Source organism: Apium graveolens, chromosome 5, assembly GCF_009905375.1.
Source record: "Apium graveolens cultivar Ventura chromosome 5, ASM990537v1, whole genome shotgun sequence".
NCBI lineage: Eukaryota > Viridiplantae > Streptophyta > Magnoliopsida > Apiales > Apiaceae > Apium > Apium graveolens.
In genome coordinates, this window is record NC_133651.1 from 14269882 (window position 1) to 14297775 (window position 27894).

Genomic DNA, 27894 nt, shown 5'->3' on the forward strand with positions numbered 1-27894 from the left:
TTTCAATGTTTCATGTTAGAGCTAAGCTTTCGCATTAATGTTTGGAACTCAGAAAGTACATTTTCATTTATAGAACAAAACTTCAGCTTTCACAACAATGTTTGAAACTCCAAAGTACATTTTCATATATAGAACAGAACTTCAGCATAATGTCTGTCATAAACGACTGTGAGCTTTAATAACGCTGTAAAAGCAAAATTAGGCAATTACTTGTACATGGACGGGAAATTCCTTTACAGGACTAGATGTATTCACTTGATTAGGCCTAAAGAAAAGAGCGAGGAACAGGTTAGATTACATTACATTAAGAGAGGAATCGGATTTGGCTTGTGTAAAGTCAATTAGCATTTCATCCACTAAAATGTGGAAAATGTCTTCATCAATTGCAGCACCAGTTTCAAATAATTCATTCTCGAAGCATCTTTCAAGGCAACAACTCATCTCCTTCTCTATATGTTCGTCTGTAATCAAGCTAGGCAAGCCTTCCCAACTTATGATCTCCTTGACAATCTCATTAGTCAGCATTTCAGCACTTACGCATAACAGCTTGTTTCTCGGTGTTTTGTTGCCATACTTGAAGCAAGGACCATATCTCATATCCATGTACTCAATAATGCAGTCAAAAAGAAGTCCTTGAAGTGAGGTTCTTTTGGTGTTGAATCTGGCAAAGCTACTACAACTTGTACATAGAACACTTGCAAGAGTGTCTAATTCATCAGGGAGAAAACAGGAGATGAAAAACCTTTTATTCACGTCATAATCATGTTGCATTGAACTCCCGAACAATAGTTCGGTATTTAAAATGACTTCTTTTGCATAGTCGAGCTTGCTTCCTTCAAGTCTAGAGCAAATATTGTCAACCCTGCATAACAACTCAGAAGTACGGTTGAGAAGTTCTGTAACTAGCTCTAGACCAGGCCGTCCTTTGCTTAATGAGATTGCAGGATCTGAATAAGTCTCTGAATGTTGCGGTTTAATGCAGCACAACCCCACTGATCCATCATGATGTTTATACACTGTAATTAGAAGAAATTACCAAAACAAATAAGATATAACTCAATTTGTTAGAAGACATAACAATTCTCACTTCATTGTGGGAACTGCATAAAACTTAACTAACTTCATTGTGGGAACTGCATAAAACTTAACTATCTGAATCCGAAATAAACAATCATTCACTTACCTGAAGTATAATCCGTAAAGCTGAAAAGGTCACTCCCACATGAAATGGGAACTTCAAGAACAGATACCGGGCTCAGACTATTGCTGCTGTCATTTGAGTAGCTTTGCAGATCTCTTATTCTTTTCGGTTTGGGCTGCAAGAGATTAGAAACCAACTTATAATTAAATACGTGCAGAAATTGCTGAAGTACAGTATTTGCTTCATCCAGAGGGAAATATGGCTGATTTTAGATAACAACACATCTTTATTTGCAACTGGTTAAGTGATGGAAACAAGGAAGGTCATGCCAATACATATAGAAAAACTTTTGATTTCCATCTGAAGACTACTTTAAACTTTGGGGAAAATCCCAACTGCAATTTCATCTTAGTTTGATGATTTGAGACTTCTCCTGAATTGTCGGCTGTGATTAGTTTTTCATAAACAGATTTGTAAGGATCAATGTATATGAATTGGCAGGTATGTCAAGCTTAAGGTTATTTCTAGGTTTGGGAATAGGTTCAAAACTGATTGGAAGTAAAACAAACCTGGAACTTCAGTTGTACATTTGGGGTAAGACCAGAGTAGGATGTAGCATTTTTCCCACATGGTCGAACAGCCAGATCATTTGGATACAAAGGCCTTTCACTATTCAAGGCAGATATAAGCTCTTGAATAATTATTGACGATGTTCGCTCTGATGGAGTGCTCCCGAATGCTAACTCATCAATCTCGTGATTGATCAATTCTTTCAGTTTTTCTTCTACAAGGGTACCTAAAGCTAAACTATCTCCTGTCAGCAATAAATTTTTCTCATAGCTAGTATGCCCTGTGATATTGTTGCTGGAAAACACTGCTTCGACCATATCACTTGTTTCTTCAGGGATCTCCACTTTTTGCTTCATAGGGGAACTGAAAATGAAGGAGATAACATCATTGTGCACGTTGACCCTGCCAGCAGCTTTATTACTTTCTAGCTCACAGGCAAATTTGTTTCCGATGCAGACCCGTGATTGAACATTCCCTCCAATTATTTTCTCAATCATTGCATCTGATTTCATATGAATTTGATTTCCAGAACGTACAAAACCTGAACCTTCACCTGTTCTGATGACCTTCAATGATCTCTTTCGAACAGAAGGTACACAATTATCTGTCAAGTCCCTTGTATGCCTCTCTGTCTCATATTCACAGACATCCACTTCAGTAGGCAGATGTAGCTGTCCTCCATCACTAGAACAACGATTCAGGCCAATGGTATACCTGCTCTGGTTGCTCCTCGGGAAATTACTTAACTTTGATCTAGCTGAAATCCTGTCCCTCACCGCAGACACCTTATTTTGCGTTGGAAACTTTTGATTGGACTTTAAACAATTTAAATCCTGTTGGCTCTTGCTCTGTTGGCTTGTCAACTGCCACCGAGTTTGGGCATCCCTTTGAGAAGCCATCCCATGTGATATAACTTCAGTGTAAGATGGTGCATTGTGCATGGCTTGAGCTGCAAAAGCAGTGAATTTTTCTTGATCTTTCTTGAGTACTTTCTCCTTTTCTGACTCGAAGGAGGGCATAGGTGATCTTGGTCTAATTCTGCTTAATCCTTTCGAAGAGTGGTTGATATAATGTGAATTAGGTGGCTGTTCTACCAAATTTTGCCTAGAGTTCACACTATCAAGAAGATTGTCACCCCTACTGAATGACTTGGAAACATCTGTGAAATAAGAACTTTCTAACAAGCTATCTGTCGAAGCTTTGGTTGCCTCAGTTTTGACTGTTTTGGTAAGAGTATGAGGCCTTTTACTACAATCATGTAGAACAAACTTAGCTCTGTTCCTCGATTTTAACCCAGGCTCCAAAATTCTAGTAGCAGCATCAATCAGTGTAGATGCATGTCTCCCAGAGAGACTCATAGAACTCTTAACCGGTGAAGCAAATTTCTGATGATGTTTTTTCGATCTTGACAGAACATTCCTAAATGGTGCAGCCTCAGCTCCAAATCCTGTCACAGCATATCTTCTGCAAGACTCGGTCTTCTGAAGCTTCTGAGGCCTCAATTCATGCTTACTGCCTAAATCTTCGGAATTTCCAGCTGGGCTACCTGATAAACAGTCATTATCTGATACCGAATCACTTTCAGTTTCTAAAGAAGAAGGTATCTTTAGCTTATCCCTCTGCACAGCGGGCATAGAATCCAAACCCATAAGCCTAGCAACTAAACCCGGAGTTAACATGCCATGGTTTTGTCCAGAATCAGGAACCACAATGCTTTTATCAGCAATCTAGCATATGTCATATAAATCAATAAAAAAATTGCAAAACAGGAAAAAAGAGTCACTTAAATATAAGACTGCATAATTTCTGAGTAGATAACTACCAATGGAAACTTGGGCAGCTTGTCATCAGATCCAAACTTCTTCGACGCCAGATTTGTACCAGCTAACACCAAATTAAGCCAGAAGAGTAGAAAACACTAATATCTTCAATTTTCATATTAAATAACAAGAACAGCCAGAAAAATACAGAATTGTAAAAAATTTGAAAGAAACATAAACCTTGGGTAAGCATTTTCTTCTTTCTCGCAAACCTGCGGTTCCAATGAAAAAGCTGAAAGAATACACCAGTGCAGCTACCTGGCTTATGAGATTTCTTCTCTGTAACAGCTACTAAGGAAGACACAGTTTCACTCATTTTCTCCCAAGAAAAAACACAATCTTAAACCCTAATAATGAATAAACGCGGGGGCTCGCACACACACAAACACAAATCCCTTGAGCCCTATGAACACTCATTCACTTCTCAGCTCAAGAAAAGAAAAATACCCAAAATTTCACTTATAATCTATAAAATGAAACCAAAAATTTTCCTCCCCCTCTATAACAATAATGATATCTTCAACTAAAAATACAAACTCTGCTTATAAATTACAAGCAGTAATGTAAACAAACAGTGAGCATTTTGGAATGATGCTGCAACACAGTAAGTATTTGGTATTGATATCACAACAGCAGAGTTTAACGGATGATCTTTACCAAAAATGTTGAGTAAGCATTAAAGCATACATTTCGGTAAATATTTAGTAAGGAACAAAGTAACAGAAACAGTAAGAACTGTACAAAATGACTGCACATTTGTTTGTCACATCAGAAGGGCCATTGTGCTGAGGTTTCAAAGACTGATAAATTTACTGTTAATAAAAGTAAAACAGACTGGTAGTAAATTCATAGAAAGTATACACTGTTTTACTTTTACTAGAAAGAGGAAGATACATGACACCGACACGTGAATTACAATGTACTACCATGTACAGAGCTTAAGCACTGACATTGTAGAGGACCAGACAACTCTCTTTTCCTTCCACTGTGTGTGCATTGTTGCAGGCTTACAGCTGATGAGGCTGTGCCATACTGCCATAGTGCCATGCATGCTCATTGACTACAATACTACATGGGTGTACTAAGGTTACTAATTAGGACTCCAATTAATTTCTCGTGTTAAACCTGTCTGCGGAACATGCTTACAACAATCACTGTCAAAAATTTTGCCATTACAAACAAGATTATCTTTATTTTTCTTTGAAAATAATCAAATGTACAACGAAATTTTGTAAAATAGAATTTAAATTTTTATTAATAAATTTAAAGATACTTATGGTAAATAGCACATACCACCTGACCTGGTCAATAGCAGACTTAACTGTTCCATCCCTTTTGTTTTCTTCTTTGCAATGCACTGATTTACCATGTTAAAATTACTACATACCTTATGGTAAAATTATTATCTTGTTTTTTTATCATAATTTTTTACTCAAATGATTTTTTCTGTAGGTTATAGCTTGTTCTGCTATTTGTTAAGACTTAAGAGTGTTGAAACACAGAATCTGGGTAGTGGGTAGTACATTTGTTGACAAAGTGGAAGAAAAGAATTGTAGAAGTCACATGTGATTAAAGTTTGATGTTTATGCCTCTTAATTGGTCTCCATACACATTACGGTGGATGTTTTTCACCTAATGATCAGCTGTAGACTTGTTCTTTCACATAATAAACAAGGAGAAGTAGTTATCTTATATAGTAACAAATAAGTAGAACATTACATCCAATATTCTCCAAATCTACTGATACGAGAGCCTTGTGTACTAGAAATGACTTTCACACCCTCGGCCTAGCTAGTTGATGCATGGCCGGAGTATAACTCGTAGCATTTCTTTAAATTGACCTAATTAGCGTATTTGTTTTGCATTGATTGTGTCAGTATAGTACAGTACTGGTCTACTCCATTCATGGCATTGATCATTACCCAAGACAAAAATTATCTGAGCTTGAATGTTTGAATAAGTATAATGTGTCAGTTATTGCATATAATCATCCACATAAAGAGTTGTATCAAATCATGTTACGAGTCAATTTGGGGATGCAATTTGTGATATCTAGCATTGCTCATTCTAATATGAACCAATAGGCTTGTGAGTTGTGAGACTATGAAACAACAAACATCTCCTCCAAACTCCCAACAATAAGAAACCAAAAACTAAACCATCAGTCTCCATCTCAGATTCAGATACATAGTATTTCAAATCTTTGCTCACATTACAACAAAACTACTACTATGTCTTTTAGTCTTTCATCTCCAACCAAAAGGAGATGACCAACATGAAAAGTACCACATTTCAAGCACACCATAAGAGAACACAAATAGAATACAAACCTCATCCAAGTCCAATCTATAAAAGCAACAAGGCCACATGGGCAACTTGTTAAAAGTTAACAATCTTATCCAAAAAAACACAATCCAGGGACCATGCATGTCTATTATCTAGACAAACACAATTGAAAAAACACACACACACACACATCAAAAAAGGAAAATTGGAATGTGACATCCATGAAAGGAAATGTTACCCGCCTGTATGTTTGGCCCCTCCCCTGTCCTTTTACTTATTGCGATATTGATCTCGAGTAAAATATCGAATTACCAGAATCAAGCTTCCTAATAATGACTAATTATCATAATTAATCACTTCTTCTTGTTCTTCTCTTTGTTTCCGGAGAAAACTGAGCCTAAACCGAATAGATTGGCAGAGGAGACATTTAACAACGGATTCCCTCCAACACCATTGCCATTGCCATAACCACTCTTTTTTAGCGGATTCTTTTGATGACCGTTAGATGCCGAAATTTTTGACTGTTTTATTGGTACAACTGGTACAGAGTTCTTCTTCTGCGCGTGCTGCTTATGATTTGGATGAGATTCTCTTGGAGAAGATGAAGATTTGTTAGAACTCGAGGCCGAACCAGTTGAATTACTACGCGACAGAAGAGGAATTGGACACAACGTTGGCACGTATCCACTGCCACAATTCAAACTACTGCTCCGCTTGAATTGCCAAAACGAAGATTTTGCAGGCTTTTGTTTCTGATCATGTGATTGTGACACTACTGTTTCATTCGTGTCCTGATCACATTTCGGAACATTAGTTTCTACCGTATAACTGACATGTGGTTGTAGTGGTATCGGCGGAGGCTGTGGTGATGTAGATTGCGGTTCGTGTTTTATGTTTGGATCAATAGGAAGAATTTTACCGTCAGAGAAAAGATCTTCAGCAGAGGATGATTGATCGACATTGCTCTGGCGAATGCAGAAATCGAAATCAACGGATGATGATGATGATGAAACAGGGCGAGATAGGAGACGTAGGTGGTTGATGTCAGATTGAGAGAGATTATGAGAGAATGAAACGCGAGGGCTTGTTGTAGGAGGAGTTTCACTGGAGCAAAGATCAGTAGCCATGTTTCATCTACTTCTCCTGATCCTGTACAGTACAGGGCAATCTTCTTAATAACAAATCTTCTTACAAGTAAAGTTGTAAACTAACTTTACGACACACACTTCCTTGATTTATTCCATTCCCATTTCTCATATTTGTACTCAAAACCGAAAATAATATGAATTTTAAGTCAATAATAGAATTTCTAAACATGACTGAAATTGGAATTTCTTACCCAAAAAATGATCTAAAAATAAAATTAGAATTATAGTTTATATCTGTACAAAAGGAAGAGAATTGTTTACTCCATGCTCTCCAAGCAACCTTCTATTTGTTGTCATTCTATTTCAAACTAAGCATAAATCTTTCAATACCACACGTAAAAGCATATGCAGTAAAAATAAAATTATAATTATTTTCTTGTAATAAAAATCAACTCTCGAGATACTGATTACAAGTTTCATGTAACAAGTCTCTCTTGTTTTGCTCCAGTTATCCCTCTCAAAGAAATTAAATACTACAGTACATCATTAATCTATTTTTAAGATCAAGCAAAATTGGTTTACAAGAAATTTGCACTATTTTCGCTTCGTCTTTTTTGAAGACTTCCCACTCTTGCTCGAACCTATATATTTTTGTATCTCCTCCTCACCATCGTCTCCACCTCGTCTTCTTTTATTCCCTCCTTCCTCCTTAATTTTCTGCAAATGGGAAGAAGAGTGTCACCTGATGACCTCATAACAAGAAATGCAAATTCTAGGCTTTGCACATAGTAGAGACAAAAAAAAACCTATAACTAGAGTTCCACTTATACATAAAATGAAAATGAGGAACAACTGGAAACGGAAGTTTTCGAGATTGCTCAACTCCAGCGAGCACATCATAATAACATTTTAGCACAATAACCATCACAGGTAGAAGAGAATTATACCATTATGGATATTCTTTTGGCTTCAGATACCCGCTCCGACAGTAGATAGACTTCTTCCTCTTGGGCTTCAAATTCAGGTAATTTCTTGCCTGAAGAAAGCTGTCAGCGATAAGCAATAAAACACAGAAAACTACAGTAGACCCACAAGCTACCCACCTATAAGCTTTTCTATCTGTAAATACCACTCCAGCTCATACTGATTTACTAACGAAATTGCAACACCAGATCGTCCAGCACGAGCAGTTCTTCCCACTCGGTGTATATAATCCTGTGATTGATTGCATCATCAAAAATTTTAGTCCAGCACCCCACTGATCTTTGGAAAATAGATGGTCACTTCTTAACAAAAAACTTCCACTACAAATTTGATGCAACTTTAGCTTTAGTGTTGCACATTTTATTAGTCTGTTATTAGTTGTTCAAGTCATTTACCTTGGAGTTTGTTGGAATATCATAATTGATAACCATATCCACAGAAGGAATATCAAGTCCTCTACTAGCAACATCAGTGCAGATGAGAATATTACACTCCCCAGCCTTGAACTTGTTTAAAGATCCAAGTCTTTTTGCCTGTCATGCAAAGTGTGTTAGTTCATCTTAACGTTATTTTACTATAAAAGATGAAAAAAATATCTAAAAAGAGATAACTTCCCCAACCCACCCTTGGGAAAGAGTGAAGGAAAACAACATTGAAAGAACAGCAAGCAAAGGAAGAAAGAGAAAAACACTTGGAATTGCACAAGTTTTTTCATGAAAATAATTTACCTGAGTCATTTGCCCACTAATTGGAATTGCTCTAAAACCAAGATTTCGTAAAACTAAAGCCAGAAATCTTGTTGCTTCACATGTCCGAGTAAAAACCATCGATGTGCACCCAGACATCTCAGTCAGAATGTAGATAAGATAGCAGTCCTGTAACCAATTAGTTCTTTAAAAGCTGAGATCAAAATTTTGGTCCTAACTCTAATATTGTTAATGTACTGCTTAAATCATAAATCAATGAACAGGAAAAAATGTAAATACACAGGGTCTTTTCCCGGCATATTTACCGGAAACTGAAGTCGCAATAGATGCGGGGACAATAAGCCCAGGCTCAATAGTGTAGTTCGTGATAAACAAGACCATAAGCAGACAAATAAGATGCATTATTTACTTTCTGTACTTCAGCTAGATGGGCAATATAGAATCTCTCATACTAGTGTACAAGGACACACACATATACAGCACAAATCTATAACATTACATACATATATATATATATATCATGTGGGTGTTTGGGTATAAAATTCAGTTTTGAACAAGAGTAAATTTTTGTAACGGGTTAGTTTCAAAAAAAACTATTGTAAGCGGTTACGATCCTGGAAGTATTATTGGACACTGAAAATGATAATTAACACATAGATCTGAATATTCAGCAACATTTTTAAAGACAGTGTTAGTAACAGAAGTGAAAACCTTGAACTTGGCAGGAACAAAGCGATACTGCTGCTTCAGCGTATCAACAGTGGAATACTTGGATGCAGCTTCAATCTGAAGTTCAAATTTGATTTAGTAGGTCATTTACATACAAAAGACTATTAAAGAAGATAATTTTTAAAGGAAAATTACATACCTTCACTGGATTCCTAAGACAGGCCCTTTGGAGCTTCTGAACCTGCAAATTCATAGTGTATAATGTCAGAGGGCAATTCCGTGAAGGTTGTTAAATGGTGCTAACAAATAAATGAAAGAGATTTCCAGACAAGTTACAGTAATGTGAAAAACAACTGATAGTCTCAAAATACAATGCAGAGTGATCCCCATCTCTCAAAATTTATTAGATACAACTCAATTCACCTAAAATTAATAAAATCTCGAACATAATTCCAACATATATATGCTCAAGAACAGAGTACTAAAATTTATTTAATGCCAAATATCAATCCAGAGTAAAACATTTCATAAAGATGAGCCTATAGCTCACCTCCTAAGAAATACTAGGCTACCACCAAAGTCCCAGCACAAACTAGAGAAGACCTAAAACCCAATCCCGTATTTTTAATCTACAAATGAGTCCTTGATAGATTATAACAAGTTTAAGAGTCTAAAACCTACGAGAACTCCAAGATCTCACAAAATTAAACCTACTCCTCTTACCCTAAAAAGCCTTATATATAGTTCTTCAGAACCCAATAGCAAAAACTTTCATAAATAATAGGCAGTAATGTGCTTGATACAGTAACCGGTATATGCTCAAATCTGACCGCACAAAATGTTGATATAAGCTCTAATTTCTGCTTAATAGGTAATATACCGAGGCTACTATTAAAACGAGATTTTGTAACATATACTAAGTTCCAAATACTCCTTGCACAAAAAACACGAAGAGCATAACCAACTTGTTCACCTCCTCCTACGATGATAAAGACATTTACAAATTCCAGATAACTAGTAGGAATATATATTCATCTATTACGTAGATCTTAACAAAGATATCATCAGCACTATATCCTCTACAGGTTTTAGCATGTTTGGTTCAGAAGGAGAGATATTATTAGCTACAAAGCCACCAGTCACCACCCTGCATCTGAATTCTGAAGTGGCTAGCCAAAGCCTATAGCCACTTCCCCAATCAAATATACTACTACAACTGTCTTGGTAATCTATTCAAATAAGAGAGCTCCGCTAGGAAAGCCATCCCTCGCCAAACTTCTCTTAAAAAGCACCAAAATCAAGTAAACGACCCCTCTGTTCCAATTAAACAGATTAAGAAAAAGCTACGAACCTCAATAATCATTATGTGGCTAATTATAGCTATGACAATATACCATGAATTCAAGATTAATAATATTTTAAGCAAAAAAATTCATTAAACCACAGAATAGGGCCCTTTTTCCGGACAGATTTAATTTAAAAACTGCATTACTAAATTGAAGAATTAGCTCTGATATCCATATTTAAGAAAAAAAGTAACTTTTTAAGCATGCATAACACTAATAGTTTTCAGAGCAGTATAGGTGCAGCAGGTACGTACTTTTTTTGTCATAGTAGCAGAGTACAAGTATGTTTTTCGCTCCCGAGGTATAGCACTCAAAATATCATCTAGCACCTTCTCAAAATCCTCATTAAGTAACCTGTCTGCCTCATCTAACACCTGAAAACATGCAAAGGAAAAAATTAAGGACACACAGGACAGAACAATATTGTTCAATTTAAAATTGCAATAATTAAATAAAAAAGATATCTTTTTGTGCTATAAGGAGTTCACCTAGAGATACATGGTATTCAACCAACTTCTTTGAGGACACCTAGATCTTAAACTACTGTAATTCAGTGTTTTGGAAGTCTTAGAAGTGATAAAATTCACCAAAGATATTACAATAATGAAGAAACCATTAGCAATAACAGGCATCAAGTGCAGAAGCGAGGAACAAATGTATTAGGCAAGATTTCCATTAGAGTCTTTCTCTATTATGCACAAACACTTCAAATAATTTTCTTTAAATACAGTATTATCACAGAAAACAATTTAGCAAGGTAAATGAAGTGACAGCTAGATGAGTATTTTAATAACTTTTAAGTTATAAGTTAGTATCATGTCATTTCATGATCCACAAGATTTACCTAGTGGCCTACAAATCCTAGACGTTTATGGTACTGAAACACTAGACTTGCAAACTACATTAAAATACCGTATATTTTTATTATATATAATTAAATAAATTAGTGTCCCTCTGAACAAAATTGATGCATGTGAGAATTGTTACCAAGTATTTTAATGTACGAAGTGAGAAACCTTTTGTGTTGGACAAGTGATCCACAAGGCGTCCAGGAGTTGCAACCTGCGATGAAGAATCAACGCGTCACACGATTGATACAACACCATTTATACATTCCTATTGCATATTATTATTTTTTTCAAGCACACTTAGGTATGTCCAATCTACTAGTACTTCGAGATTGATGAAAAAATATTTGATGACTGTACACATTTTATAGAGTATTGGGCATCAATAACTAAAAAAATTATTCTTAGGAGGATATTATCAAGACACCTGCGTGTGGTTGTATCAGTAAAGAGTTCACTACTTTGTAGATTACTTCGGTATTATTACATTATCTTCTCCTCACTAATAGGACCATGATCAACCCTGGATGATTTTTTTTGTGCAAAGCAATTAGAGAGCTTAAGTATTTAGTGTAAAAAGTATACAACTACAAAAGATTGCTGGTTCACACACAGTGAAGAGTGAAGACAATGCCCTCTTTGACTTGATCCTCAACTAGCTTATTAACAATCATGGGATATCACAATTCACGTGTATTTAATGGCAAATCTTAGGAACGCTTACATATTTATCAGGCTTGACAAAAGATGTAATAAAATGAGATCACCGACAATAGGTAATATTACAATACCTAACAAACCTGCATTACTTAGAGAAAGCACATGTCTTGACATAAGATGTTGTAATAAATAAGATGAAAAATAATAGGTAATATAACTATATCTAACAAACCTACATTACTCCTAGAAAGCACATGATCCAGTCCTGAACTCTAAATAATATGCAGATTGCAGAAGATGCATTAGACACTTTACATTATCATCCTAAAATTGACACTGATACACATCTAACAAATAAAATGTTTGGAGAGGATGCCATAGCATCATCCACAGCGTCTCGTTTGTCAAATAATATATTCCTTTTCATTACGATAGTATAATTAACCAGTTGCTCAATTAACATGTTACTAATAAGTAAAGAGTTACAATATATTCCCAAGGTTGCTTATTTTTATCGATTGTACTCTAAAGATAGCAAGTTCGACAAGACCTCAAAGAACAACTTGAAAACTTACAATAATGTGTGGTCGCTTTCCAAGAGAAATGCTCTGTTGCACTTGATCCACCCCTCCAACAAGCTGCATCATTTGTAAGTCAATAACTAGTAAGACCTTTTAGTTTCAAATTTAAGGAAATAATAATAAACTTTCTAAAGAATGGTTTTTATAAGATCAGACTCTTGAAATATAGGTAATAAAAAATGCAGGTGATGTAACTAGGTGGAGGGAATCACACATTACCTAGTTATACAATGGTACGAGTGAAAAAAACACTGCAATTAGCATCTAATAATGGCCAAAAATAACAAGCTTGCAGATGATTTCCGAAAATTGACATGCCACATATAAACACAATCATATATTAAAAGACTCACCACAGTACACTTCACACCAATACCGGAACCCAATGCTTCAAACTGTTCAGCAATCTGGATTGCAAGTTCCCTGGAGTGAAGGCACAACATTGAGTAAAAATATACAGATGCCTCGACCCAAGAGATTTTGACTATCAATTAACATGACGAACCTTGTTGGTGAAAGCACACAGGCGTAGAAGGCTTGTGGATTTTCTAGAAGAGATTGAAGAATGGGAATGGCAAAAGCTCCGGTTTTACCGGATCCAGTTTGGGCAAGCCCAATCAAGTCTTTTCCTAAAAATATAAAAACCCATATTATTGCATCAAACGACTAATGAGTAACAATATCATGAGAAAATCACTAGGCCATCTTCATTTTGAAGAACTATAATTCCCGGACTGTATCCACTCTATCATTTTTTATCCTTAAAAATAAGTCGATGAACCTGTTCATATCAATATGTACTTCATTTCGAGCAGGTGATGTTTAATCTCAATTAATTCCAGACATTACCAATCTCACGGAAATGAAGTATGCGGGAATGAAACTTAGTCTGTGGGATAAGATTACTTAGAAACAAAAAAAATTACAATTTGAATAAACATGTAAAATTAATTAAGAAACTAGTTGCCCCGCGCTAGTTATAGTAGTCTTATCGTTGAACTGATTCGCCATTTCAAGAATAAACACAAATTTTCAAGAGAAACTAGGCAGGAATATAAAAATAAAGTGTTCACTGGAAGATATACATTGCACACTGTGACTGCTTACACTAAAAGAAGTTCAAGTTTACTGTCTTAAAAGTTGTTGAAAATCAAGTATTGCAAAGCCAATAAAACATGCAGAAGGTATAAGAAACTATTAAATGTATTACACGAAAATAATTTGCATTAGAAATAGGTTCTTCTCAAAACATCATTTTTCAATTTATATGACACTTAACTGGCAAGCTCCGGTCACAGTAGAAAGATATAAAAGTTAATACTATCCTGAATGAACTATCCGAGGAACTTAACTTTCTTAAAATTTATATAAAGTTATATAAATTATTACATATTATAAATTTATTTAATTTATTAATGTAATTGGTTCGGTTCGGGTCTTTTTGGTTCGGTATTAAATTTTTCGATTTCGGCTCGGTTTTATTCAATTTTTACCAGGTTCTGTTTCGAGTTAAAGAGGCCAATAGTCCAGAGAATAAAAATCCATAAAACAAACAACGAAACACGCAAAAAATGAAAAACAAAATGACAAGAGTGCAAACCTTCAAGAGCATGAGGCAGTACTAAAGCCTGAATTTTGGAAGGAGTTTTCCAACCGAGATTATCACAAGCCTCGACTAATTGGTCACATACTCCAAGCTCCTTAAAGGAACTCACCTCTGTATCATCTTCCATATTCATATCTATCCCAAAAACACACAATTAAACAAATACACTATTGCAAACACATATGTATCAAATAATAATAAGCAGGCAGGCCCAATTAAAAAATTAAAACCTAGGGTTTACTGTTTTTTCCCAGTATACATATAATTAATAGATACAAAGGCAAAAAACTACTATAAGTAAAAATTAAGGCAATTACCGTGGATTACAAGGCGGCGATTTGAAGAAAAGAGTGTTTGTCGCGGCACAAATGAAAGGGGAGGGTGGCTGCTTCAGATATCAGGGTTTTGTGGATTACTGTACTACCCCAGTTATCGTGTCTACAGGTATCTATGTATATTTTATTTTCGAAAATTACTAAGAAAATCAAAATAAATGATTTATTAAGAATATGCATTTTCAACTTTTTGGTCATTTTTATAGATTCGATCCGAACTTCGGTATCTCGAAAAATATTATTTACATTTTAGAGAACAGGTCATTCGATCTTCGTTTGTCAAAAAAAAATGTTGTTCGGTATTTAAAAACATATATCATATCCCTTTAGGTAAAACATATTTCAGCTTTTAAATTTGAAAATTCGGTACGATATATATTCTTAAAATTGTATTATGAGATACCCAATTTTCAAAAACATATATTAATATATTTAAGTGAGAAAAGGATATTTCACCAATATTTTTTTATCCTACTTTTGAAATGTGATAATGTCGTTACTAGTTTAAAAAATTAAAGACAATTTTAAAAAAATAATCTGGTATGAGCAGAAATTGGTTATGAGACATAATAAAATCTTTAATTTTTTTTTGCACAAATAAAATCTTTAATTTTAAGTTAGCATGTGTTTAGATAATTATATTGTTATGCATAACTTAAAATTATTAAAAAATATATAAATTGTGCATATAATTGATAAATTATTTTCATTTTTTTGTCATAGAAGAATAATTTCATTACTTCAAATCGTTACAAAGAACATGATAAAACTCCGAATGAACATCCTCCATCCGCCAAATACGATCAGTTGATAAATAGTTATACCTCGCTAAATAGTTAGCTACTCTATTTGCATATCGTTTTACAAACCTTAACATTACGTTTTGATTTTGTACTCCTGCTAGAAGTTGTCGACAGTCATCCACTACGCGTCCAAGATATGATAAGCTTGAGTAGCAACTGCGTATCCACTGGACTAGCTCCAGACAATCGGTTTCCACCTCCACATTATGCTGCTTCTTCGTCTTCACCCAGCTGAGAGCTTCTCTAACTCCCATTGCTTTTGCTAAAACTGGTGTTACTGAGCCCTGACAACATCTTGATCTTGCTTTAATCAACTTACCCTCGTGATCTCTAATAACGAAAGTGTGGTTGTACTTGCTTGGATTTTCAAATATCGTTGCGTCGAAATCAACTTTAACTCTGCCAATTGTTGGAGCTCGCCATTGTTTCACACCATCCTCCTGGGTCATGTAACTCATTGAGACGCTAAATGTGTTATCCTGAACAAATTTCCACTGGTTAAAGATAAACATTGCCGAACTATACTAAAAGACTCCATGCCTTTCTGCTTCCACACTATATTGTTTCTGTTCTTCCAGATCATCCAGCTTACCATTGCTATATTATGAGCTTCTATTCTGCTTCTCTGTTCAAACACCTTTCGCAGTCAGTCATAAAATGTGAGAGGAGTACCAGATATAGCTTTCAAGGCTGAAATGCTCCAACATTGTTGAGCAAAAGAACACATGACTAAGGAATGTAGGATCGTTTCTGGACTTGCATTGCAGGTAGGGCACCATTCGTTTACATGGACATGTTTACTGCACAATCTATCCTTGGTAGGAAGGAAATTATTCGAAGCATGCCATAAAAAGTTTTTTACTTTTGGAGGAATTTTTAAATTCCACAGATTCCTCCAAAATCCAGAAGTACTATCCCCTGTGACGTTTTCCTTCATTTCCTGTAAAAACAAGTAGCCTTCCTTAACTAAATATTGACCCAACTTATCTTTCCTCCAATACCAGTTGCCTTTGACTTGGTAGTTCAGAGGAATATTGACAATAAGCTCTGCATGTCGTTGATCGAATACATCTGCAATTAACTCAAAATCCCATTTCTTTTCGCCTGTGATCATCAAAGGCGAGACTGTTTGATTCTCAATAACTGCGTTTCTCGTATGAATATATGGGTCTTGTTCATCTGGAAATCATAATCATGGATCTGCAGTGATGTTTTTACTTTCTCCATTCCCCACACGATATGTTATTCCTTGTTTAACCATACTCTGGGCTGCTAGGACGCTTCTCCGTATATAACTCGGGTTACTACCGAGTTGAGCTTCCAAAAAAGAACTTGCATTGTAATATCTAGCTTTAAGAATACGACTCGCCAATTTGTCTGGGAATTAAATCAATCTACATACCTGCTGAGCGTGGAGAGCGACGTTAAAATCCCTGATGTTGCGAAAGCCCGTTCCTCCTTCATTTTTCCTTGAACGCATTCTGTCCCACGAGATCCAATGAATACCTCTTTCCTTTTTCCCGTCCGATTTCCACCAATACTTACACATAACTCTTTCCAAATCCCTGCAAATTTTAACTGGTAATAAAAACACACTCATGGTGTAATTTGGTAATGTTTGACCAACTGTTTTGATCAAAACCTCTTTAGCCCCCCTTGACAACTATTTTTTATCCCAACCTTCGATTTGATCCTGCAGCTTCTCCTCAATGAAGCCAAACACCACATATTTCTTCCTTGTAATAAGACTAGGCAAACCTAGGTAAGACCTATTCTCATCTGCTTCTACAAACCGCAATTTATCACGTAATTCTTGCTTAAGAGCTGCACCAGAATTTCTGCTAAAAAATACTGAAGATTTGTCTACATTCATCTGCTGACCAGAAGTTGTTTCAAATTTATGAAGCATCTCCTTGACATGATTGTCACTCTCTAGACTTGCTTTGCAGAAAATAAAGCAATCATTCGTAAAAGGAATATGTAATATGGAAGGAGCCCTTTGTGCGACTTTAATGTCGTGTATTAACCCTCTCGATTCATACTTACGGATAAGAGCAGTAAAGCCTTCAATGCATAAGAGAAACAAATAAGAACTTAAAGGATCACCTTGTCTGATGCCCCGAGACGGGGTGATTGAACCAAAATTTCTTCCAGCATGTAAGACTTTGTATTTAACAGAGGAAATGCACGCCATGAACAAATTAACCACTTTATGATCAAAGCCTATTTTATTTAACTCTGCAGCTAAATAATTCCACTCCACCCGATCGTAGGCCTTACTCATGTCTATTTTTAACGCCATCCAACTTTGCTTACCATTCATTTTTCTTTTGAGGAAATGCATCAACTCGTGAGCTACCATGACATTGTCTGTGATGAGTCTACCAGGGATAAAACGTTCGGAGTGTCGGATATAACCAGGTCTATAATTCTCTTCAAGCGATTTGCCAACACTTTTGAGATTACCTTGTAAATCACATTGCAGAGTGATATTGGTCTTATATCCTTCATTATTTGAGGATGTCTCTTTTTTGGAATCAAGGCTATATTGGTATCCACCAGATGATTATCGATTCGACCAGTTTCGAAGAACTGTCTAACAGCTTGCACCACATCAGCATGAACTATTTTCCAAAACTTTTAATAAAAAACCTGGCGTTATTCCATCTGGCCCTGGCTTTTATCCGGATGCATATGAAATAATGCAGTCTTGACTTCTGCTTCTTCCACAAGTTCGAGTAGCATGTCGTTTTGATCTCTGCACATTTTAGTCTCAATGCATTCAATCACTTCTTGCCATTCTGTATGAGACCTGGTAAATAGCTCCGAAAAATAACTCGTCAACACATTTTCCAAACCTGTATTCTAATCCACGAGATGGTCCTGACTGTTTTTTAGACTACAAATTTTATGAACTGCTCGTCTCTTCTTTACTGAGGCATGGAAGAACTTACTATTATTATCACCTTCTCTCAACCACAACTGTTTAGACCGTTGCCTCCAAAATACTTCTTATTGCGCATATACCTCAGACAGCTTCTTTTGTGCTTCTCTATTCACTGAGATTGAATTGCTATCTCTTCTTCCTTTCATAGCCTTTAAGATTCTCTTGCAATTATGAATCCTCTTCTTAAAACTTCCAGTTATTTCCTGGGCCCAGATTGATAGAATACTTGAACACTTCTCAATCTTCCCAAACAGTGTCTTATTTATATTATCTGCCCACACTTCTTCAACAATTTATTGACACATTATTTCGCGAAGCCAAGCGTTCTCAAACCTGAAATGCTTTATCAGAACATCTTTTCTGATTTTATGAAGCTCCAACAGTATGGGACTATGATCTGAAGTTGAAATCTCCAAATTGGTGAGCGTAGCATCAGCAAAAACATCAAGAAAAGGGATATTAACTATAGCTCGATCAAGACGACTCTGAAATCCCGGCACCTCTCTCCCAAGTATAAGGGTAACCTTTTAACTCTATATCAACCAAATTGCAGTCATTCAATACCTCTCTGAACCCTTGAACTAATCTCGTGGAAAAGGTCTGCCTCCTGCCTTATCGCTTTGTGACAACACATTATTAAAGTCTCCAATGAGACACCAAGGAAGGGAATTATTCATTGCTAGAGTACACATCATACTCCAAGTTTCTTGTCTTTTTCTCCTGTCAGGTTCGCCATACACTCCCGTCAATCTATACTCATTCTCACTTTTATTCTTGATCTTTATATCGATATGATTATTGTTAAAGTTGCTTCTTCTTTATACCTCCATAACATAGCGATGCCTCCACTAAGTCCCTGTGTTTCCACCGTTACCATTCCCTCAAGATTTATTGAATTATGTAGTCTTTCTACTGTCTTCTTCTTACAAATAATCTCACTTAAAAACACGAAGTCGGGTTTCTTTTGGAAAATAATTAAGAATTGAAAAGCCCACGGGGTCCCAAACCCGTGGTAATTCCTGCTTAAGGTCGTCATAAAGGCGAGCATCCTCCTGGATACTCGCCCTTAGCTCGTTTTTTGACACATTTTCCTCTATTCGACTTGTATGTTGTTCATCCTCAGTTCCATCACTTATTTCCATAATCACATCTTTATTTCGGCCCATATTATTAAGAGGATTGTACCCATCTCCAGTACGACGCTTTTTTGTACTATATGATAATAAAATCCTTTTTACTATTATCAGCTCCCGTAATTATAGTGATAAACATAGGCTCAACAACCAACTCCTTTCCCGCTCTTGTTTTTCCACTTTGAAATTCCAAAATCCCTTGATTTTCTCTCCCCAAACTACTTTCCTGAATTATTGGAGTAAAATGTGGATCGAGAACCATGGTTTCCTTTCTCACTCCATCGCCCTGCTTCACCGTTTCCGAACTGCCTGCTCCGTCATGCATCTCTGTTCGGAGCCACTTGACCCCTATCGGCTTAACTTGGCCTCTGAGGGGTGCTCTCATCCATGGTCCATAGGGCTTAATGACTTCTTCCTCCGGGATTTCAAATAATTTACTGCAAAATTTCTCCGAATGACCAATAACTCCACAAATAAAACAGAACTGGGGAATATTTTCATATTTAAAGTTTACCCAATTCCACTCATCTCCAGCCATTTTGATTTTCATTCGTCTTTTAATTGGATTATTCAAATTGATGGCTACTCTTATTCTCATATACTCCCTCCACACCCCCTTGAAGTTATTTGGACAACAACTGACGAAATGACCAACAAAGTTTCCGATGTTCTTCAACACTTTTTCTGACATAAAACCCGACCTCAAGTCGTGAATCTGTACCCATAATTCCATTAAGTTTAACTCTACGCATTTTGGATTCTCTCCTTCCTTCAGACACGCCAGCACCAAAGGGCGCCTGTTAAAAGACCAAAAGACCAGGGGCATCCTTCCATTACCCTTTTCACATCTAACTCATGATAAAATTGAAATAGGTATAAGTTTGAATACAACTCATTCATGTAAACACCTTTACCCGGTTTGCATATTGCAGCCATCGTGTGTTGCAATGCAAGAAAATCAACATTCCCTTCAACGATGAATCTTCCCACCACGCAAAGTTTTGGATTAAAACCCTGAATGGTCTGATTATGCTCTTCTTCTCCTTCTGCTATTATCTCATAACCAGCCTCTTCCTCTTCTTCCAGAGTCACCATATTCATGCTTTGAGCCAATATTTCAGGGATAGCCATGATACTCCCTCTGTCCCGTTGATTTCTATACGTTTACTATTTGCACGTATTTCGAGGTCTCTATAAAATATAGTTCCGTAATGTTTTTTTCAAAATTTTTTTTTTTGAATAAAAGTTTAAACATGAAACTTTTTTTCAGAATTTTTTTTTAAAAAAAAAATATTGTGAAATTATGTTTTAAATGAGCATTGAAAAGCGTGCCGAAAAGTAACGTATAGAATTCAATGGGACAGAGGTAGTATTACTAATGATTGTAACCAGAAAATAATGAAAACGAAATGATTGAATGAGAGATTGATACTTAAAGCAAAACCTCAGAATCTGTCAAAAGACAAGACTCCAAACATAACAAAACAAATCAAACCATGTCAGATGACAAGACTTACCGAAGTTCATACTTAGAACTAAACTCCGAAAAATGTATCCATACCAACATTATTATTTTCATTTTAGAATTGAAAAACTTTCAAGACCGCTTGACCTAATAATAATAATAAAAACTTCCAAGTCGCCTGCTAAGACCCGAGACAAACGAATTGCATCTGACGAAGTATGAACTACTCCTATCAAGTACAATTGCTTGGTAAACTCCATTTGCATCTAATGGAATATGAAGTATAATTGCTTGGTGGTGCAAGTTTTCGCTGACATGTTTAAAAGTCAAAATATCAGGTTTCTTCAATAGTATAAGCAACTTTTAAAGTAAAGCAGTAATTGAAGTAGATATAGCTTGTAGATTCCATGCTCTCGGTTTCCGGGGGGAGGGGGTGTTTCTAGTAAGAAACTGTCTGAAAAAACAGAATCAGCACTGATAGTAACTGAAAAACAGTAAAAGGCTAAGTTAAGAAGTTACAATTTGTTACTCACCCCAAACCAAAACAAAACAAATGCCCCACTAATTTAAGCCGTCCCTCACATGGACACGGGACAAAGTTATGATATTACAAATATCTTTACATATGATTAGATACTAGTATTATATATGATATTATAACTTTGCCACCTCTTTATCTAACCACTAATTTTTGATAGAAAACAACAGCAGACATCAAATTAATAGGGAAAAAATACATTTAGAATAAGCAAGCCAGTCCAAAACACATTTTGTTGTAGCTTTTAGAGCTGCCAGAGGTCTTGAGCTCAAACATGGCAGCGGAGTTCTTTTAGAGAGAAGCATGGTCCATAGATCTGATTGACTTCTGTAATGTCTGTTGTCATGGTAGCACTGCTCCAGCTAATTCATACTCTAATAAAGCATCCAGTCGTACAAGCATGTCAACGGAGTTGCAGGGTCTGAATGTATTTTTCAATCACAACGGCAAACGGAAAAGAAGATAACACTGCGCTTGAAGCAATACACCAAGAACCAATTTCTTTAACTACTTCAATGAGTCCAATGTTGTCTGCCTAGCTCCCAAAGCCACACACTTTAGATGTCCAGATCATCGTCAGGGTCCTCATCAGAATCTGGCATTTCATCATCTGAATCACGAAAGTATATAATATCACCTCTTCCAGATGCCATATTAGTTTGAATTTTCTCGACATTTGAAGGTTTTACAGCAAGATTTTCTTCAGTGAGGGATTTACGGCCATCATAAATTTCAATTGATTTTCCCGTTCCTGTAGTGAGTGACAAATTATAGGGGAATTTGGCAAAATATTTTGAAGAAACAAGGATAATTCAGTGTTTTTCTCAGGAAGCAAAATATTATATAACTGGAATATGAAACTATAAGCACATTTAAGACATCAGTAATTTTTTGTAACTTGGTTTATAATAGGCACTTGTTCCAGTTCCAATCTGTGAATACCATTCAAATCAAAATGCAATCTAACCTTGGTGTTCAAATGGAAGTACAACCTTTGCCCTATCATTTTTTTCCTTCTCTGAAAGCTGTAGGTTGAATTGCAGCTGCCAAGAGAATATGTAAATTGTAACAAATATGAAAAAAATGCATTTGCAATATATCTCAAGTGTTCACATCAATCTTTGAGTTTCTGATCAGTTTCATTTATTCTTTATGGCTATCATGTTATGTAGTAATATATGTCTGGATGTGGCACTGTAACATTGCTAAATGCCACCTCATTGCGGTGCCAGTCCATAAAATATAAATAGAGAGAGGGGGTAAATATTTAATTGAATATGCTAATATGTATTACTTATTAGATATCTAACCTTGGGTACAATGCTCTGAGCAACTGCCTCTTCAGATGAGAAAGATTTGAATCTAATGCCCGATTGGTCAACACTGAACTCCTCGCACTGGTAAAAGTATTCTATGATATTAGTCATTAGATGTACTTATCTCAAATCAACAATAGCAACATAAGAACGAGAAACAGAAAACAAAAGCTAAAACATACCACAACTCTAACACGGCCATTTCGGCGCTTTAAACGTGTATTGAACTTCCCTCTATTAAAATTTTGCTCAGTTAATGGAATGTTCTCAGTACTCTCTCTTAGTCCATTCGCTAGTTGAGTCATAGGTTCTATGGTGGCTAGCATAGATGACATATATTCAAGAGCTGCAGAAGTCTTGGATTCATGAAGGTCCTCATGCAATAACCAAAAGACACTAGAGATTTCACCTACACAACAGTAAGAGAAAAATCATTACCAGTGTAACAATATTATTGGTACATTACATTTCCTGTTCTTGATACTTGAAGGGTTGAAATTCAGAACATGGCTTTTTAACAGATTACAAGACTAAGCAGTTTGTGGATGATGGCCTGGGAGAAATGGCTGTCAGTTCCACTGAAAGAATGCTTGCTAAAATCTATTTACAACTGTATGTATAATATTTACATACTGTAACATCACAGAGTTTTAATATGCATGACTCATGCAACAACTTTTAGTCAATATTTCAAAAAATCTATGATAAATCCATCTAAATGAGGAATGAGTGCATCAGAGATGGAAGCATACAGTAGAGCATGTATAACATGACTAGTGAGACAAGTGTTTCAAAACTTATCCCTTTATTCAAGACAACATGAAACAATTTGATTTGTAGTTTATGTTTGGAACAATTTTTAGAAGCTAGTATAAGCTTTGTAGCTTCACCTTATAGAAGCAAATGTAAATAGCTTCACCTTCTAGATGGAGTTAAAGATCCAATAATCAACGAGTCATAACATAATTGTCATTCATGCATGCATACATACATTAAGAACTTACTGAAGAGACTATACAACATACCGTGGCTCCGTAGATTGCTCAAAAATCCAGCAACTGAAGACATCGATGAATGCCTTAGCATCTCACTAATCTGTAGAATAGACAATTAAAAAGTAAGCAATAGACAAATATTATAAAAACACAGATTCAAATTACACTGAGACAAGTCACAGGTTTGTACAAAAGGCCAATCTACTGGCCTGCTTTGATTTACAAAGGTCCAAGAGACGACCTAAGTTCCAACATTGAATTCAGTAATCAATGATCAATCATATAAATTCTTGGATGAGCTGATTTCTATCTTTTGTTGATTTTCACAAAGTTCTTAAGGAAACTTCACATAAAAGTTAAGCTGCTGTGGTCATTATTAAAGATGTTCGAATAATACTACAATTTAGTTAACAACTAGTCAACTACTGAGTATAGGGTATGATGCCAGAGAGGAGGCTTTTTTAGATTATAAAATTAACCCAATGCACAATAATTACACATTGGAAGTTCAAAATGTTTGCTCCTATGAGCTTTGTCCGGCATGGAGTTTTCTGTTTCCCTTGTATGTCAAATTTGACATTTAGCCCACACTATTTGTAATAATTCACAAAGCAATCCAGTCCATTAAAATCAGCCGTCTACCACTAAGTTTGCCAGCTAGTACAGCTGATAATCTGTCTTTATTTTGTTGCAAGCAAAACAGCCAACTAGTGAAACTTCATAGGTAAGCATTATTTGTGCTAAACATACATTTGCAATAGTCAACATTGTCATCAACATTCAAACTAAATAAACAACTTCAAAGGTAACTTATAAATTAGACTTACAGAGTCGATGGCAACCGCAAAACGACATTTTTCATCTCCGATTACCCCTAAAGTCACAAGAACCGAAAGAACAAGTCAAAAGACTATCCATGTAACATACTCACTCCATCCTTTTTTTACAATCATAAGCTCACATAAAGTTTACTCCAAAAAGTAATTATATAGCACTCTATTTATCACCATAGAACTTAATTAAGCAATTACAATACCTTTTCCTAATTCAAAAATCGAAGAGAGCAGCCTATCCAAATTCTTAACATCCTTGCAAAGACTAGAACTAACTGAAGTTGATGGTAAAGAACACGGAATTTGATCTTTCCAACCGAGAGGATCAGTATAACAATCCAACACCCTGAGCCTGAGAATTGAATTAAAACAGGACAAGTCAGAAGTGTAACTCACACATATGTGCATCCACACATACAAGCATTGACAAAATTCAGTAGTCTAACCATTTATGCGAAGAAACCAAGTCGATTCCATTGGCCTTTAATAAATCAGCGTAGAACGACGGACTTTGTGATAGAGTAATCAGTACAAGTGCCCTAAATTTAAAATTTCAGCATAAAGACAAATTCAGAATAAACTTTAGTATACATAAATATAGAAATGGAATGACAACTGCTGGAGTTTAAAGCTTCAACTTTTAGGATTAAGAGAGAGAGAGAGGGAGAGGGAGGGAGAGAGAGAGAGAGAGAGAGAGAGAGAGAGACTAGTAATAAACAATAGCATGAAAACTTATTTGCTAATTTCAGTGCTTGTTTTACAAGGCCATCAAACAACTAGTCCAAGTGAACTTTAATTATGTGATGGGTCCTCTATTAAAACAAGTGGTTTCCATATAAAACTAAGCCTACTATATTAAATCCAGAAAACTCCAATAAAGTGACAGAGCAACGTTGGGAGAAAGGTGCGCGACTCCCCCCCTTTCCCCCTTTTCTTCTTTTAGGTACTAAATCCTAAATAAAAGAATATAAAAATAACGGGTACAATTACACGTAATTCACATTATAAACCACTCCCCGTGTATGTGTGTGTGCATGTGTAAAGGAAAACATGCTTAGAGCCTTAGACAATAATCCGTATTTACGTTTTAGGATAAGAAAGCGATCACCTTTCTACATTATGCAATCAACCTTTTTTCCTTTTTGCTAACTGTACTCAACCTTTCTATCCGTATTACCCCACACATATATAAACACACACATATAAATACACCACTCCTCACTCAGATAACCGAGATTCGAAAAAATAAGTCCAGCAAAATCATTCACCCCTGGGCATATATGATATTACATAGGTAAAGAAGAAGATACAATGATATAGATGGTTTGAGTTTTAAGCTGTAGTTGAGAAAGTTTTTCGCTTAAATCATTCACCCCTGTCACTTAGCCATCTTTCTTTTAGATGGAAAGAAAATCTTTGTGTTACTGAAGTTTGAATCTCGTAAAGATGTTGAGGCCATCTCATAACGAACCAAGAGCATACATATACACATTGACTACTTGTATAATACCAAAGGATGTGATATTTACAGAGAATCTATGTAGACGAGTATAAGCAGTGTGCTGAGGGTCTGTGTACCAGCTTTTGAAATACATATATAGAGAATAAAAAAATCAGATGGTAGTGCATTGCACTAGTGTAGTTCAGAAAGAGAATGACTGTAGACAGTTTTTAATCAGTATCATACGATGATAATCAGTAAAATCTCATTGGATTATGCACCTGAATCCTGATATTAAAAATTGTATAGTTACTTGCTATAGCCTAGATAGTACAATTTATCCTTGTTTTAATATCAAACACCAGAACATCAGAAATGGTTTCATAAGTTGATCTTGCCAGTTGTTTGTCATATTATAGATTAAAAGAGCCAATGCTGAAATGACTAGATAGATGTATTGCATTTAACTGAAATCCATCTGAACTTTTAAGATGGATTTTTATAAGTCCACAAGAATCCACACAAAATCAATGCAATAAAATTCAACAAAAACTCTACGAATTGATATGGAATTAAAAGAAAACAATTGAAATCCAAATGGAATGAATATAATCCATGGATTTAAACAAACCATTAAAATTCGTGTATTATTAATAATCCATTAAAATCCAAGTTCAATACACCCCCTTAAGTTTAAACTTCCAATACAAAAGATAATTGATTCAAACCTTCGATTCGGAAGATGATCGCGTAATTACGAAAGAATACATAGAGAACTACAACAAACGTATTCATCTCCAAGTACGCACATATATATACACAATGATAGAAAGGCATAAGTACCAGAAGAGGTTCTGATTCTCCAGAATTTATATCATCACCATCCATAATCAATACATCTATACACATTCATAAATTACAATTTAAATTCAATCGAATTCATTTATTATATAATAAATAGTGTGTGTATATATACATAGAATTGATTAAAAAGCTAAAAATTGGGGGAAATTGATTTGATATCTGAAACTGATCGAATTGGAAGCAGTGTGTATATACAGAATCAGGAGGTTGAGTAAATTAAAATTGTCAAAACAGAGAGAGAGAGAGAGAGAGGGAGAGAGAGAGAGACCTGGATTGAGATTTTCCCGCCAAAATGAAGGAGGAGAGTTGAGTGAGAACGTGATTGAAGACAATTGGACCGAAAGGAGAGTAGATCGAGTCCTTGATAGTGAGAGCAGCTGCGTGTTCGCCTTCCAGTGCCCCGTCTCGAAGACTTCTGCAGATTGTTTCCGCCATTATTTTGCTGTAATACTAAGCTCAAGTCTTTCAAAACCCTAATTCAGGAGAAAGAGGTTTTATGTTAAAAGATGAAAAGGCGAAGAAAAGGATAGATACGTGCGCGCCGTTGCCTGTTCGGTAAAATTACTTGTAATTTAAAATTTTCATAATCACAAACCTCTTTTTAAAAAATATAGAATATTTTGTTTCAAAAAAAAAATAAAAAAATTATAGAATATTGGCCCCAAATGTCATTTTTGGAGGGTAAATGGCCCTCATTGTCACTTTGTGAATAATTGGCCCCAAATGTCACTCGAAAACGGAGTTTCAGGTGAATTTTTGTTATTATTGAAAAACGCGATTTCGTGTTCTGTTTTTAATTTTTTTTCAAAAAAAAATTGAAAAACTCATTTTGGATCTGCGTTTTGATTTTTTTTTGCGTTTTTACGAAAAGCTCATTTTGAAACGCCGTTTTTATATCCATAAACTCAAGACGAGACT

The 27894-nt window shown here is 35.6% G+C and overlaps 5 protein-coding genes across 6 annotated transcripts; all 5 read right to left on the reverse strand.

Moving 5' to 3' along the window:
- Positions 1-100: 100 nt before the first annotated feature.
- Positions 101-5562, reverse strand: LOC141723466 (uncharacterized). Its single transcript, XM_074525283.1, has 5 exons — positions 3712-5562; positions 3534-3595; positions 1711-3438; positions 1184-1316; positions 101-1016 (listed from the first exon to the last, which is right to left on the reverse strand). The coding sequence occupies exons 1-5, from the start codon at positions 3845-3847 to the stop codon at positions 295-297; spliced, it is 2781 nt and encodes a 926-aa protein (XP_074381384.1). The 5' UTR covers positions 3848-5562; the 3' UTR covers positions 101-294.
- A 140-nt stretch (positions 5563-5702) lies between these two features.
- On the reverse strand, positions 5703-7173 carry LOC141723468 (uncharacterized). The gene has a single exon (XM_074525285.1). It carries the CDS (start codon positions 6942-6944, stop codon positions 6171-6173), a length of 774 nt encoding a protein of 257 aa, XP_074381386.1. The 5' UTR covers positions 6945-7173; the 3' UTR covers positions 5703-6170.
- Positions 7174-7311: 138 nt separating this feature from the next.
- Positions 7312-14758, reverse strand: LOC141723467 (DEAD-box ATP-dependent RNA helicase 10). Its single transcript, XM_074525284.1, has 14 exons — positions 14624-14758; positions 14301-14441; positions 13206-13329; positions 13054-13123; positions 12695-12757; positions 11599-11673; positions 10866-10985; positions 9465-9506; positions 9308-9382; positions 8618-8764; positions 8285-8422; positions 8009-8120; positions 7853-7941; positions 7312-7622 (listed from the first exon to the last, which is right to left on the reverse strand). Exons 2-14 carry the CDS (start codon positions 14437-14439, stop codon positions 7500-7502), a joined length of 1317 nt encoding a protein of 438 aa, XP_074381385.1. The 5' UTR covers positions 14440-14441; positions 14624-14758; the 3' UTR covers positions 7312-7499.
- A 619-nt stretch (positions 14759-15377) lies between these two features.
- Positions 15378-17746, reverse strand: LOC141659842 (uncharacterized). The gene is made up of 4 exons (XM_074466769.1): positions 17125-17746; positions 16847-17022; positions 16037-16081; positions 15378-15938 (listed from the first exon to the last, which is right to left on the reverse strand). Exons 1-4 carry the CDS (start codon positions 17744-17746, stop codon positions 15378-15380), a joined length of 1404 nt encoding a protein of 467 aa, XP_074322870.1.
- Positions 17747-21464: 3718 nt separating this feature from the next.
- Positions 21465-27525, reverse strand: LOC141723470 (elongator complex protein 5). Of its 2 annotated transcripts, none has more exons than XM_074525288.1 (9): positions 27245-27525; positions 25118-25210; positions 24875-25023; positions 24666-24712; positions 23869-23938; positions 23026-23252; positions 22838-22924; positions 22495-22570; positions 21465-22278 (listed from the first exon to the last, which is right to left on the reverse strand). In XM_074525288.1, exons 1-9 carry the CDS (start codon positions 27409-27411, stop codon positions 22085-22087), a joined length of 1110 nt encoding a protein of 369 aa, XP_074381389.1. In that variant the 5' UTR covers positions 27412-27525; the 3' UTR covers positions 21465-22084. The 2 variants fall into 2 exon arrangements, with proteins under 2 accessions (XP_074381389.1, XP_074381390.1); XM_074525289.1 differs by having other exon boundaries at positions 22838-22938.
- Between the last annotated feature and the right edge of the window lie 369 nt (positions 27526-27894).

Coding starts and splice junctions, on each gene's coding strand:
- LOC141723470 (XM_074525288.1), bottom strand. CDS start 27,411: ATGGCGGAAACAATCTGCAGAAGTCTTCGAGACGGGGCACTGGAAGGC. Junction 25,211..27,244: donor GCGGGAAAATCTCAATCCAG/GTCTCTCTCTCT, acceptor TTTTAAATTTAG/GGCACTTGTACTGATTACTC. Junction 25,024..25,117: donor TTGGTTTCTTCGCATAAATG/GTTAGACTACTG, acceptor TTCAATTCTCAG/GCTCAGGGTGTTGGATTGTT.
- LOC141723468 (XM_074525285.1), bottom strand. CDS start 6,944: ATGGCTACTGATCTTTGCTCCAGTGAAACTCCTCCTACAACAAGCCCT.
- LOC141659842 (XM_074466769.1), bottom strand. CDS start 17,746: ATGGCGTTAAAAATAGACATGAGTAAGGCCTACGATCGGGTGGAGTGG. Junction 16,082..16,846: donor TCGCTCTCCACGCTCAGCAG/GTATGTAGATTG, acceptor TGACTGCGAAAG/GTGTTTGAACAGAGAAGCAG. Junction 15,939..16,036: donor AAGCTCATAATATAGCAATG/GTAAGCTGGATG, acceptor ATCTTTAACCAG/TGGAAATTTGTTCAGGATAA.
- LOC141723467 (XM_074525284.1), bottom strand. CDS start 14,439: ATGAATATGGAAGATGATACAGAGGTGAGTTCCTTTAAGGAGCTTGGA. Junction 13,124..13,205: donor TGTGTGCTTTCACCAACAAG/GTTCGTCATGTT, acceptor CCTTCACTCCAG/GGAACTTGCAATCCAGATTG. Junction 9,383..9,464: donor GTCTTAGGAATCCAGTGAAG/GTATGTAATTTT, acceptor TTTGAACTTCAG/ATTGAAGCTGCATCCAAGTA.
- LOC141723466 (XM_074525283.1), bottom strand. CDS start 3,847: ATGAGTGAAACTGTGTCTTCCTTAGTAGCTGTTACAGAGAAGAAATCT. Junction 3,596..3,711: donor GAAGAAAATGCTTACCCAAG/GTTTATGTTTCT, acceptor ATTTGGTGTTAG/CTGGTACAAATCTGGCGTCG. Junction 1,317..1,710: donor ATGTACAACTGAAGTTCCAG/GTTTGTTTTACT, acceptor AATCTCTTGCAG/CCCAAACCGAAAAGAATAAG.